Consider the following 13,166-nt stretch of genomic DNA (forward strand, 5'->3'; position numbering starts at 1 on the left):
GTATATCAGAGGTACAAAATTTGCAGATCAAAAGCTGGAATTTGCAGATTCAGAACACATACATGGAGATTCACGCGCAGTGATTACGTCAACCTCTCACGAGTGTGTCATACGCTTTTCATGCAGGTGATTAAACAGTGACGCAGCACAGCTGACAAACCCACAGTGTTACTTCACAATTAGGCGCACAGCGGCATCCTAATAATTTCACGAATGAAAAGCGTGTTCACACTAATCATTAAGTCAAAACAACAGTGAAATGACAATCATCGCTCACATTCAAGGCTTAATTTAGGAACAGGTCCTAGTTATGAATTAGAGGGGATTAAGGTTGGGAGGAACCAGTGGTGGCCTGTATCTCTTCAACAGGCCACTCTTATCGCTGAAGCACAAGGCTGCGCTTAACTTATTGGTGTGTAATTTTCTTGTACAGGAATCATAACTTCTGATCACGATTATTAATCAAAGCCCCACGTTGGGCACCAATAAAATAATATGTAGCGGAAATAGTATGCACACTTTGCGGTGACATAAGCACTACATAGCGGAGTCAATGATAATTAATTATTATTTTATTAATAATTAATTATTTAATTCATTTTGCTAAGCTCCATGTTTGGGAGCCATTAACTAATAATTTATGTCTTCACCTGTCTAATCTTAGCTTAGATAAGAAGGCCATCTTCACATATTATACAGCAGAATTAGCTAGAATTAACTATTATTAATGAATTATGCTCATTGACCCGCCGTGGGTTCTTGACTTTGAAATTGAATCTGAACTAGAAGTTAAAATTCCATACAAGAAAGGTGCACACACAGACAAATAACCAAGGATTGGTTTTATCACACAACTGGTTTATTAATTGTAATATCAAATAATGAATATTAACTAGACATTCATATAATGAAATGGATTACAGCGATACATGAGGGAACAGGGAGATTAATATATGAGGGAATTTCTCTATGATAATTATTACCCTAAGTTCTAAGAAAGGCTTTTGTTTACCCCGGCAAGCATTTCAATACTAACCCATGAGCCATGAGAGACATGAGACCATGTGACCTTACGTATCCGGAGATGGACAAGGAGCATGTCGCTGACAGTGCCTTCCGGCACGACTTCCTGGAGAATTGCAGACGCGGGCCTTGTAGGTTGCAGCTGCGGGCGTTCCTTTTTTCTCCCTGTTCAAAACGGAGATGGACGAGATAGCAGGGAGCATGTCGCTGACGCGCGGTGCTTTCCTGCGTGGGCCTTGTAGCGTTGCAGACACGGGCTTTCCTTTTCTCTTGAGACTTTCAGACACAGCTGTTGGAGCTGGTGGCGTTTTGAAGATCTCTTTGGGGATTCTCCGTCATCATTGATCTGCTGCCTTGTGAAAGAGAGACACACCCATGCAGGTCTCTTCTGAGGGTGCGTGCAGCCTTCTCCATCACTGGTCCGGAGGCGTTGTCATCCTTTTGAGGGTCAGAGGTCTAGTCTCCTCCAATGCTCTGGATGTGGCATTGAATTTTTGCTGGAAGTAAACTATAGCTCTTCTAACTATAGTTTTCTATTAGAGATAAAAATTTAAATAGAAAAGTCTGTTCTTTCTGGACCATGAGGTGCCCAAGACCGTTGAAGAAAGCCATGAGAGAGCCTGCACCTGCAAAGACGTCTGCAGAGCAGGGGAGCTCTCTGACTACCCTATCTGAGAAGCATTGTCTGCTGGAAGCAGGAGAGAGACGTTCTTCAGAAAAACGTCTTCCTCTCCAAAATTCTCAAAGAGTGTGTTTCAGAGGAGTGTTAAAAGAGTGAGCCGACTAAGTGTGGTGTGTGACTGGCTTTTACCAGGTTTTAGAAAACCCACCTTTAATACCGATTGGATAAGAGCCTCTCTTGTTCCTGATTGGCTGCTTCCTGTACCTTGGTGGTGACATCACATAAAATTTATGACACTTGACAAGACAAAGACTTGACCATCCCTGGTGAATGAATATCTCAGGATTCTGAATCATACTTTGCAATATACGATTATGTTAACACAAAGTTACATCATTCAGACACACCAAGTTTTACAAAATTAGTAACCAACTACACACATAGTATGTGGCTTCCTTGGTCCTACATAAATTCATATAAAACAAAAATGACTTTAAACACATGTAATTTAGTCTATTTTGATTGTCAAAACGGGATTAATTTCAAACAGTTGTGCACATATGTAACTTCAAATTGTTTTAAACCAATGGGAATTAAGGTTTGGAGATGTCTCTGAAAACTAGCGAAAGCTTGGGTATTTAAAATCACATCTTCAGAAAGTCAAAATGTCTTATTAGAAATTAATACACATTTATCATATACACTACACTGTCACAGCTCCAGAGTCCTGGGATTGTGGATTCAAGCCCCTCTCCAGGTGTGTGTTCTCTCGGTGTCTGCGTGGGTTTCACCCAAACTGGTTGCACCGGATTCCTCACATGGTCCAAAAACACACATTGGTAGGTAGATTGGTAGGTGATGTGTGTCACCCTGTGAAGGACTGGTGCCCCCTCCAGGGTGTGTTCCCAGGTAGGCTCTGGATACACCGCAAACCTGAACTGGAACAATGGTTACAGACAATGAATGAATTAAGGACAGACAGAAGGTGTTGTATTTCCTGCCTGGCCTAAGGACATTTGGAGGTTCTCCAGCAGGGGTTAGAGGAAGCTGCAGAGGACAGAGCCACCTGGACTATGAAATGGATTAAGGGAATGAGAGATGAGATAAGGTGAGATGAAATAAACTTTTTCCCCAGGTTATGTGTATTTAAAAAAAAAAATTTAATTAATAAAAAGAACTATTGTATGCTGGACCTAGCAACTTTAGGCTGGATCTACTCACAAGGGTCTGAAATTTCATAAGTATCTAAACACCAATTTACCTTTTGATCACTACAATGCTACTCCACAACTACATTTGTAAATGAATGTGCCAGTTTAGCCTTCGGTCAGTAGAGGGCGACACAGTAAGCAAATAACAACCACAATCACAACAACAGCTAACTGTAGAGTTAGGCTCACATGGTGTGCTAGTGGATAAGCTAACATGTTCACATGCTAACTCACACAAAATGTAGAAAAAATAATAGTTTAGTTTGTTGTGTTGAAATGGTTAATAGCTTGTCCTGCACTTTACCCTCTATTTTATTCTCATACATTCATATATCTACTTTTTATTTTCTTCTGTTTCACCATAATACTGCCAACCCGGTCTCACACTTACTCGTGATATAGTCACATATATAGGAGATTGCAATTTGTGACATAGTGGCATATTTTCAACATTTTATGCAACAATATCACGATCATAAGTGAATGCAACACTATGCAACAGTGACAGAAAACTCTTCCTCATTACAGGCATCATCACTCATAACATAGAAAAAGGCATAATGCAAATTACACAACATAGGTTGTTATTCCAACAAAGGCGTATAATATTTCTCCTGAGCAATGCTTATTATTGGTTTCCTACTTTAGCTTTAACTCTAACGAGAACATTTCTTTCACTTAACGTTATTTTGACTAATTATCAAAAGGTTAATACTGAAAGGACATTTCTCTAGCCATTATTGGCGTCGATATTTTAGCAAATAATGAATTAGTAATGTTATATTTTCCATGAATAAAAATAAGACAGTGGTATTAACGGATGGTAATGACGCCTTAATGAGGAATTTTCGTGTTACTGTCACTACAGTAGTTACGGGGCACTGATATGACGGTTTGTATGGTAATTGCCCATTCACTTATGATCGTGATATTGTCGCATAAAATATGTGACTATGTCACGAATTGCAGTCTCCTATACATGTGACTATATCATGAGTAAGTGTCAGACCGGGGTGATACTCCACTCTTCTAATGCATTTTAATTTGAATTTTGTGTCTTAGTTTGTAATTTAATTCAATTTTGAATTTTTAAACCATATTTGTCCATTTGTTTTAAGAATATCTTAATGTTTTTATTTCTATTTTTATGTATCTGTTCTTTTGTTTTTCCTAATTTATAAAGCACTTTGAATGACTACAGTGTATGAAATATACTATTAAAAATGAACTTGCCTAGCTTTGATTTGTCTTTAGCTCAGACTGCTAATACATTTTTTTAAACATGAGTATGAAAAGCTAATTTAACATGAATTAATAATATGTTCTAATATAAACAAAAATATTGTAGACAATATCTTGTGAAAATATACCTTTATTTATTTTCACAGACTGACTGGAAGAATTTATTAAAATATACAACATCCATAATTCAGCATCCAACAAGAGTCTGTTATCACCTAATTTACAGCAAGTGCTATAACTGAAAACGCAGACATGGGTTATGGTATTTAAAAAAAGCATTAACTAACATGAATGAACAGGAAATAATTCTTAAAGCTAAACTTAAGCCCATAAACTGAACAAAGATGACTTTTCAAAGCAATGCATTTAAGAGCAGAGAGAAACGGTCATGAGATTATTAACTATTACAGGAATACTTTGTTGTGTCTTATTGAATTATTTGATTCCTCATCCAACAAAGGAAACCAGACATTTAAAATCCACATTAATTACAATGTTCTTGTAAATAGACATTCAGGAAATATATATATATATTTTATTGTATAATATAACATTAGGAAATGTAAAAAAAAAAAAAAAATAGTAAAAATTTTCACCGATAGATAACACTACAAAAATATCTGGGAATCGTTCACTATCGTACTGTGTAAAAGTCAAAGCTGTTTTTCATTTAATGATTTCTGGCATGAGAATAAACTCCCTTCATTACTCTAACCCTGCCTCTCTCAGCACCTTCCTCGCTTCTTCTGCTAATGCATCCAGTCCTTTCAGGAGGACCTCACGTGTGGTGGTGAAAGATATTGCTGCAGCTGCAGCGCTTCCTGCAACAGGCAGCAGACTACACAGATACTCCCCTAAAGCAGACGCTCCCAGTCTGATAGAGGACATTTGAGTAAGTTCTTGTACAAGTGGGGACATTTCTAGGGACTTCAGATGAGGTTTGTTCACTAGTTCCGAGAGCCTTTCTAGTGATTTATGATCAAGACCAAAGGAGTGGTAGCAGCTTGTGAAGAAAGACCCCACCATGGCCATGTCAGATGAGAATGACAGACCGGGCACTGGAGCCACTGCGATTGCTCCTGAGATAAGAGCTAGAGCCCACGCTATTTTGTGAAACATTTTCACTTTCCCCTCCAGTATAGCCACAGAGCAGACAGGCACTGACTGCAGTAAAGCATTTTGCTTATGTTCTGGGAGTTCAGACTCCAATGTGTCAATGAGCTTCTCAAAATCAAATTCATACATATCCCAAGAGGATATGAGGAAAATGTTGGAATTCCCAATTCCCTTCAATTCTTCCTCACAGTTTCTTCTGATTTTTGAGAGAGTTTCTTCTTTGTTGATGCCTTTTCTTTTTTCACTTTGAACATCATGGTCTATCTTTGATCTAATGAAGTAAAACTGCTTTTTCTTTTTCTTGATCTCTTTAGCCAGTGTGATGTCATTGTCTCTGAATCTTCCTGATGACACAATGAGGAAGAAATCATACCGGTCAAACTTGACGTTTTTAAGATATGTCTTTGCCTTGAACTCAGGGCTTCCGATTCCTGGCAGGTCCCACAGTGTCACATTTGGCATTGTGGGATTTTTGTAATCAGTTGGTTCAGTAGTGGTCTCAGTAACTCCAGTTGGAGCGGCATCTTCATCATTGTCCTTCAGACCTCTGAGTGCATTGACGAAAGATGTCTTTCCTGACCCGGTCTCTCCAGTTACAGCAATGTCAAGTCTGACATTAAAGAAACTGTCAATCTTCTCTTTAGCTTTTTTGTTTGCCTGTTCCAAAGTGGCTTCTCCAGATGCTTCAATTGCTTCATTTATGTCAGATCTTTGGCTCTCCATTGTTGTGGTAAAGTCAAGATAATTCAATCCTTAAACTTTTAAAAACAGTTCTGTGTCACAATTGTTGATGTCCAAGCAACACGCCCTGTAAAAATGGAACAAGTGTAGGTTTACAATTTTTGCAACATGCCCTGTACATGTGGAAAATAAACATTAACATATTGAATACCTTTCTAAGGATAGACCCATATTTATAATCGAAAATATCTACACAGCTCCCAGAGGCTCCCAGGTGTTGGGGGAGTATTCCAGGCAGTTGCTTGACTGTTCGTGCACTGTTAAAAATAAAGGTGCCACAAAGGGTTCTTTGAGCGATGCCATGGAAAAACAACTTTTGGTTCCATAAAAAACCATTTTTGCTAATTTGTTTAAATGGGTAAAGAACCTTAAGTGTGAGTCATGGATTTTTATACCTTGAAAGGCTCTTCACACTCAAATTTTATAAACAACATGAGCAAAGAGAAACTAGACAAGCCTAGTTTAGCTGAACGGCCATTAGCCATATAGCCATTGTCACAGAGGTTTTTCTCGCTTTTCAAAAAGAAGGAAAATACATACCCTTGTCATTGGAATATCTGGAGAAATTTTGGTGCTTCATATCAATTTCTTTGCTTACAATAATAACAAATAATAATAAACTATAAAAATAGTTTATCTTGTCAGTTGCTGACAGTGTGTGTATGATCATGGAGAGCCTATTATTTTCTGTCCATGTAAAGCTACAAAACTGAAGCACCCTGTTTAGATGACATTAAAGCAACTTGTTGACCTGAAAGCAACAAGACATTTAATTTTTAGAACATTTCTAAAAACCAAGCACCTTAACATTTTATCAACCAATTAATCTATACTAGATAAAGGAACAGGGCATTGCTGGGAACTAGATATTTATTACTGACTTACATTTCTTGAAGGGTCCGACTGATAAAATGTTGCTCTAACTAATTCACAGCCTCGTTTATTTTGAGTAACGGTGATATTTGTCTGTGTATTTGTGTCATTATAGGGACTGACTTTCTGTTTGTTAAATATATAGTAGAAAACAAAAGGCTGGGTCACGAAAACGACTCCAAACATAAAGGAGAGACTATGATAAATATCACCTCAACAACGTTCAACACATTTCTGTTCGAGGCTAAATATCACCTCAACAACGTTCAACACATTTCTGTTTGAGGCTAAATATCACCTCAACAACGTTCAACACATTTCTGTTCGAGGCTAAATATCACCTCAACAACGTTCAACACATTTCTGTTTGAGGCTAAATATCACCTCAACAACGTTCAACACATTTCTGTTCGAGGCTAAATATTACCTCAACAACGTTCAACAAATTTCTGTTCGAGGCTAAATATTACCTCAACAACGTTCAACACATTTCTGTTCGAGGCTAAATATTACCTCAACAACGTTCAACAAATTTCTGTTCGAGGCTAAATATTACCTCAACAACGTTCAACACATTTCTGTTCGAGGCTAAATATCACCTCAACAACGTTCAACACATTTCTGTTCGAGGCTAAATATTACCTCAACAACGTTCAACAAATTTCTGTTCGAGGCTAAATATCACCTCAACAACGTTCAACACATTTCTGTTCGAGGCTAAATATTACCTCAACAACGTTCAACACATTTCTGTTTGAGGCTAAATATCACCTCAACAACGTTCAACAAATTTCTGTTCGAGGCTAAATATCACCTCAACAACGTTCAACAAATTTCTGTTCGAGGCTAAATATTACCTCAACAACGTTCAACACATTTCTGTTCGAGGCTAAATATTACCTCAACAACGTTCAACACATTTCTGTTTGAGGCTAAATATCACCTCAACAACGTTCAACAAATTTCTGTTCGAGGCTAAATATTACCTCAACAACGTTCAACACATTTCTGTTCGAGGCTAAATATTACCTCAACAATGTTCAGCACATTTCTGTTCGAGGCTAAATATTACCTCAACAATGTTCAACACATTTCTGTTCGAGGCTAAATATTACCTCAACAATGTTCAACACATTTCTGTTCGAGGCTAAATATTACCTCAACAATGTTCAGCACATTTCTGTTCGAGGCTAAATATTACCTCAACAACGTTCAACAAATTTCTGTTCGAGGCTCCAGTAAAACACTGAGCTGCTCCCCACGGTGGACGGTGGAACTACAGCAGTGAAGCAGGGCGAGTGTGTCCCAATTCAGCTCTCAACTCTGACCCCTTGAACACTTCAACCCTCACGTCTTCTGCTCACCTTTCAACAACACCATCAAAATGAACATTTTAATCAAGGATTAGGGCTTATGGCAAGAAATGGGACAGGAAAGCCTACAGACAGCAAAATCCCTGACATTTTTGGTTATTTAGAAATCCCTGCTGGACACAATACTTCACGAACTGGAATGTGAAATATGGCTGAACTAACAACAGAAGGTGTAGTGGCACCACCTTAAGTTCTCTCTGTGAAATACGGCTGAACTATAAAGTCCTACTCGCGCATGCGCGTATCAAAATAAGGTGTCAGTCAGTCAGTATGCGAAAATGCCTCTTCTAGGCTGGTCTGGTAGGCGGTTTGGGAAAAATGTTTTTTTTTTTCCTTTAATAAATAAATGTCTGGGGGCATCATTTACTTTGCGTGTCAATAACAGTTAATTTGTCTCTGAACACGTTGCATAAGTGTTTATTTACATTGAGGTTTAAATAAAAGATGTGCCCCTTGTATTCTCACAGTGCTAGACCAAACTGGACTGTTTATCTCTTGCAGAAATCTGCAGCTCTGCTTTGCCTCATTTTACTCATCATTGCTACATCCTTTTGGTAAGTAGATTTGTTTCTTCTCAGGGTTGCATGTGGTTCTTTAATTTCCTTTGTTGCATCTTCTAGTTTTCCTTTTATGCTTTTACAGTAGTTCATTGTTTATGATAATGACTTTGCTCTGTTCCACTGTAGTTGTAATGAACAAGGTTCAGAAAAACAGCCGAATTAATGAATCAATGTGAATGCAGTTATTTCTTAAATGCCACATTTGCCCAGGTCTGTGAACTTGACCTGACCATTAACTCCCCACAACAGAACAGACTTTTAAACCTATTGTAGAACATTCACCCATGTTAATTCATCTACTAACAGACATACATTAGTTAAAATAAAGAGGGAGGAAGGTACAGAAATAAAACCTAAGTTACAAGAGTGCGACAAATCCATGTACACATAGCAGGTAGTAAAACAGTAAGTAAATGATTACAGTGTGCAGATATATATTCAAACAATCAAAGTGACAGATTAGTGAAATTAAGCAGGAAAATCTTTTTGTGTATCCACATTTATGTCAATAATCTCAGCATGTTTAAACATGGTCTGATAAGCAAGGTTTATAATGGCAAAATAATTTTACATAATCTCTATATTCATTAAATGTAGATCATAATGTTAATCATAGCTTAAACATGAAAAGTACTAATCATTTTCAGGTTTGATCACTTAAAAATTAAATGATATTTACCTTGAGAACAAAATGTTTGCTCTTCAGCTTTCAGATGGCTAAAGGCATGTTTTTCACTGGGGGAAAAGATCTAGTCAATGTGTGGGTGTGGCTTAACAAGTTTCAGACTGTAGACTATCTTTTGCTCTGCATGCCCCCACCCCCCAAAAAAATCACCCTGTTCTTTAATGACTAGGACCCCCACAGAGCAGGTATGATTTGGCCGGTGGATAATTCTCAGCCCTGACACTGATGTGACACTGATGTGGTGTTGGTATGTCTTGGGCTGGGAGTGAATCAGACACATCAGTGCTGCTGGACTAAACAAATGAACCCAAAAACACTTGAGTCATGCCAGTTCTGTGGGTCAGGAGCCTACCTGGAATCACTAGGCGCAAGGTGGGAACACACCCTGAAGGGGGTGCCAGTCCTTTGCAGAGTGACACACACTCACACATACAGAAACTTTTGAGTCACAAATCCACCTACCAATGTGCGATTTTGGACCATGGGAGGAAACCCACACAGACACAGGGAGAACACACCACACTTCTCACAGACAGTCACCCAGAGGAAACCCACGCAGACACAGGGAGAACACACCACACTCCTCACAGACAGTCACCCGGAGGAAACCCACACAGACACAGGGAGAACACACCACACTCCTCACAGACAGTCACCCAGACTGGGACTTGAACCCACAACCTCCAGGTCCCCATAATTGTGAGAATGCGACACTACCTGCTCTGCCACCATGCTGCCCAACACTGATTACAATGTGCTTGTAATTAGGCATTCAGGAAAAAATCTTATTTCATAATATAACATTAGGAAATGTAAAAAAGAACATGCATCAGTTCCATTTCTTTTTATTTTTCAAATTCATAGAGATAGATAACACTACAATAATATTTGGGAATCGTTCACCTTGTGTTTTGCACAGATCGTACTATCTAAAAGACATAAGTGTTTTCATTTAAAGATGTCTAGCATGAGAATAAACCCCACTTCATTACTCTAACCCTGCTTCTCTCAGCACCTTCCTCGCTTCTTCTGCTAATGCATCCAGTCCTTTCAGGAGGACCGTACGTGTGGTGGTGAAAGATATTGCTGCAGCTGCAGCACTTCCTGCAACAGGCACCAGACTACAAAGAAACACCCCTAAAGCAGATGCTCCCAGCCTGAGAGAGGACATTTGTATAAGTTCTTCTACTAGTGGGGACATTTTCAGGGACTTCAGATGAGGTTTGTTCACTCGTTCTGAGAGCCTTTCTAGTGATTTATCATCAAGACCAAAGGAGTGGTAGATACTTGTGAAGAAAGACCCCACCATGGCAATGTCAGATGAGACTGACAGACCGGGCACTGGAGCCACTGCAATTGCTCCCGAGGCAAGAGCTACAGCCCACGCTGCTTTCTGAAACATTCTCACTTTCCTCTCCAGTATAGCCACAGAATAGACAGGTACTGACTGCAGTAAAGCGCTTTGCTTATGTTCTGGGAGTTCAGACTCCAATGTGTCAATGAGCTTCTCAAAATCAAATTCAGAAGTGTCCCAAGAGGATACGAGGAAAATTTTGGGATTCCCAATTCCCTTCAGTTCTTCCTCAGAGTTTCTTCTAATGTTTGAGAGAGTTTCTTCTTTGTCGATGCCCTTTCTTTCTTTTTCAAATTGAACATCAAGGTCTGTCTTTGATCTAACGAAGTAAAATACCTTTTTCTTTTTCTTGATCTCTTTAGCCAGCATGATGTCATTCTCTCTGAATCTCCCTGATGACACAATGAGGAAGAAATCATACCGGTCAAACTTGACATTTTTAAGGTATGTCTTTGCCTTGAAATTTGAACTTCCGATTCCTGGCAGGTCCCACAGTGTCACATTTGGCATTGTGGGATGTTGGTAAGGCGTTGGTTCAGTAGTGGTCTCAGTAACTCCAACTGGAGCTGCATCTTCATCACTGTCCTTCAGACCTCTGAGTGCATTGACGAGAGATGATTTCCCTGATCCTGTTTCTCCAGTTACAGCAATGTCAAGTCTGACATTTAACAAACTGTCGGTCTCCTCTTTGGCTTTGTTGGTTGCCTGTTCCAAAGTGACTTCTCCAGATGCCTCAATTGCTTCGTTTATGTCAGAAGGTTGGCTCTCCATTGTCAAGCAAAACCAATCCTTAGACTTTTGAAAACAGTTCTGTGCCAACACCCTGTAAAAACGGAAAACAAACATTAACATATTGAATATCTTTCTAAGGATAAACCCTCATTTAAAGTGGAAGAATGCATGTTTGAAGAAAATACTGAATATCTACACAGCTCCCAGAAGCTCCCAGGTGTTGGGGGAGTATTCCAGGCAGTTGCTTGACTGTTCGTGCACTGTTAAAAATAAAGGGGCCACAAAGGGTTCTTTGAGCGATCCCATGGAAGAACCACTTTTGGTTCCATAAAGAACCATTTTTGCAATTTTTTTTAAATGGGTAAAGAACATTAAGTTTGAATGGTTGATTTTTTAACCTTGAAAGATTCTTCACACTTACATTTTATGAATAAAACTTTTTTTATGAATAAATGTCTGGGGGCATCATTTATTTTGCGTGTCAATAACAGATCATTTGTCTCTGAACATGTTTATTCACACTGAGGTTTAAATAAAATATGTGCCCCTTGAATTCTCACAGTATTAGACCACACTGGACTTTTAATCTCTTGCAGAAATCTGCAGCCTCATTTAACTCATCATTGCTACATCCTTTTGGTAAGTAGGTTTGTTCCTTTTCAGGGTTGCATGTGGTTCTTTAATTTCCTGTATCACATCTTCTAGTTTTCTTTTTATGTTTTTACAGTAGTTCATTGTTTATGATAATGATTTGCTCTGTTCCACTGTAGTTGTAATGAACAAGGTTCAGAAAAACAGCCGAATTAATGAATCAATGTGAATGCAGTTATTTCTTAAATGCCACATTTGCCCAGGTCTTTGAACTTGACCTGACCATTAACTCCCCACAACAGAACGACTTAAACATAATGTAGAACATTCCCACATGTTAATCCATTCACTAACATTAGTTAAAATAAAGAGGGAGGAAAATACAGAAGTAAAACCTCAGTTACAAGAGTGAGACAAATCCATGTACACATATCAGGTAGTAAAACAGTAAGTAAATAATTACAGTGTGCAGATATAAATGTAAACAAATTATTTTCACACATTTCTTAAGTTTTATATGTCTTTTCTGTTAAAGCTGTAGTTATGTACAGTGTTGGACATTCAGAGCAATCAAATTAGTGAAATTAATTTGGTCTGATAAGCGAGGTTTAAAATGGCAAAATAATAGTCTTGATTTTGATAAACTGATAATTTTCAGGCTTGATCACTTAAAAATTAAATGATATTTACCTTAAGAACAAGATGTTTGCTTTTCAGTTTCAAAGAAGCCTTTCAGTTGCCTCAGTTTTTCAGTTTTTTTTTTCTCTCCGGTAAGATCTTGTCGATGTGTGGGTGTAGCTTAAGAAGAGTGTGTGGTCTTCTGTATGTGCTAATCAGAAATGGATGTCGCTGAGTTGAATTTGTAATAGGGAGTGTTTTAGATCTAAGGTTCCACACATTACTCAGATGAAAACTTTCTATGTGTGAGCAAAATATAGGTGGTGTTTGGTGGTGGTGTGTTAATGTGTGTTGCACTGGCACAAGTGGATCAGACACAGCAGTGCTACTTTGATTTCTATGTGCTGCTTTGATTCCTATGATTG

At 38.4% G+C, this 13,166-nt stretch overlaps 2 protein-coding genes across 2 annotated transcripts; both read right to left on the reverse strand.

The window, feature by feature from the left end:
* Window positions 1-4,354: 4,354 nt before the first annotated feature.
* On the reverse strand, window positions 4,355-5,937 carry LOC136668930 (interferon-inducible GTPase 5-like). Its single transcript, XM_066646691.1, has one exon. The coding sequence runs from the start codon at window positions 5,935-5,937 to the stop codon at window positions 4,804-4,806; it is 1,134 nt and encodes a 377-aa protein (XP_066502788.1). The 3' UTR covers window positions 4,355-4,803.
* A 4,424-nt stretch (window positions 5,938-10,361) lies between these two features.
* LOC136668932 (interferon-inducible GTPase 5-like) lies at window positions 10,362-12,946 on the reverse strand. Its single transcript, XM_066646698.1, has 2 exons — window positions 12,814-12,946; window positions 10,362-11,623 (listed from the first exon to the last, which is right to left on the reverse strand). The coding sequence occupies exon 2, from the start codon at window positions 11,569-11,571 to the stop codon at window positions 10,435-10,437; it is 1,137 nt and encodes a 378-aa protein (XP_066502795.1). The 5' UTR covers window positions 11,572-11,623; window positions 12,814-12,946; the 3' UTR covers window positions 10,362-10,434.
* Window positions 12,947-13,166: the final 220 nt, after the last annotated feature.

This window comes from Hoplias malabaricus, chromosome 15, assembly GCF_029633855.1.
Source record: "Hoplias malabaricus isolate fHopMal1 chromosome 15, fHopMal1.hap1, whole genome shotgun sequence".
Lineage (NCBI taxonomy): Eukaryota > Metazoa > Chordata > Actinopteri > Characiformes > Erythrinidae > Hoplias > Hoplias malabaricus.

What these genes read in the sequence shown, in the direction of transcription:
- LOC136668930 (XM_066646691.1), bottom strand. Translation starts at nt 5,937, where the DNA reads ATGGAGAGCCAAAGATCTGACATAAATGAAGCAATTGAAGCATCTGGA.
- LOC136668932 (XM_066646698.1), bottom strand. Translation starts at nt 11,571, where the DNA reads ATGGAGAGCCAACCTTCTGACATAAACGAAGCAATTGAGGCATCTGGA.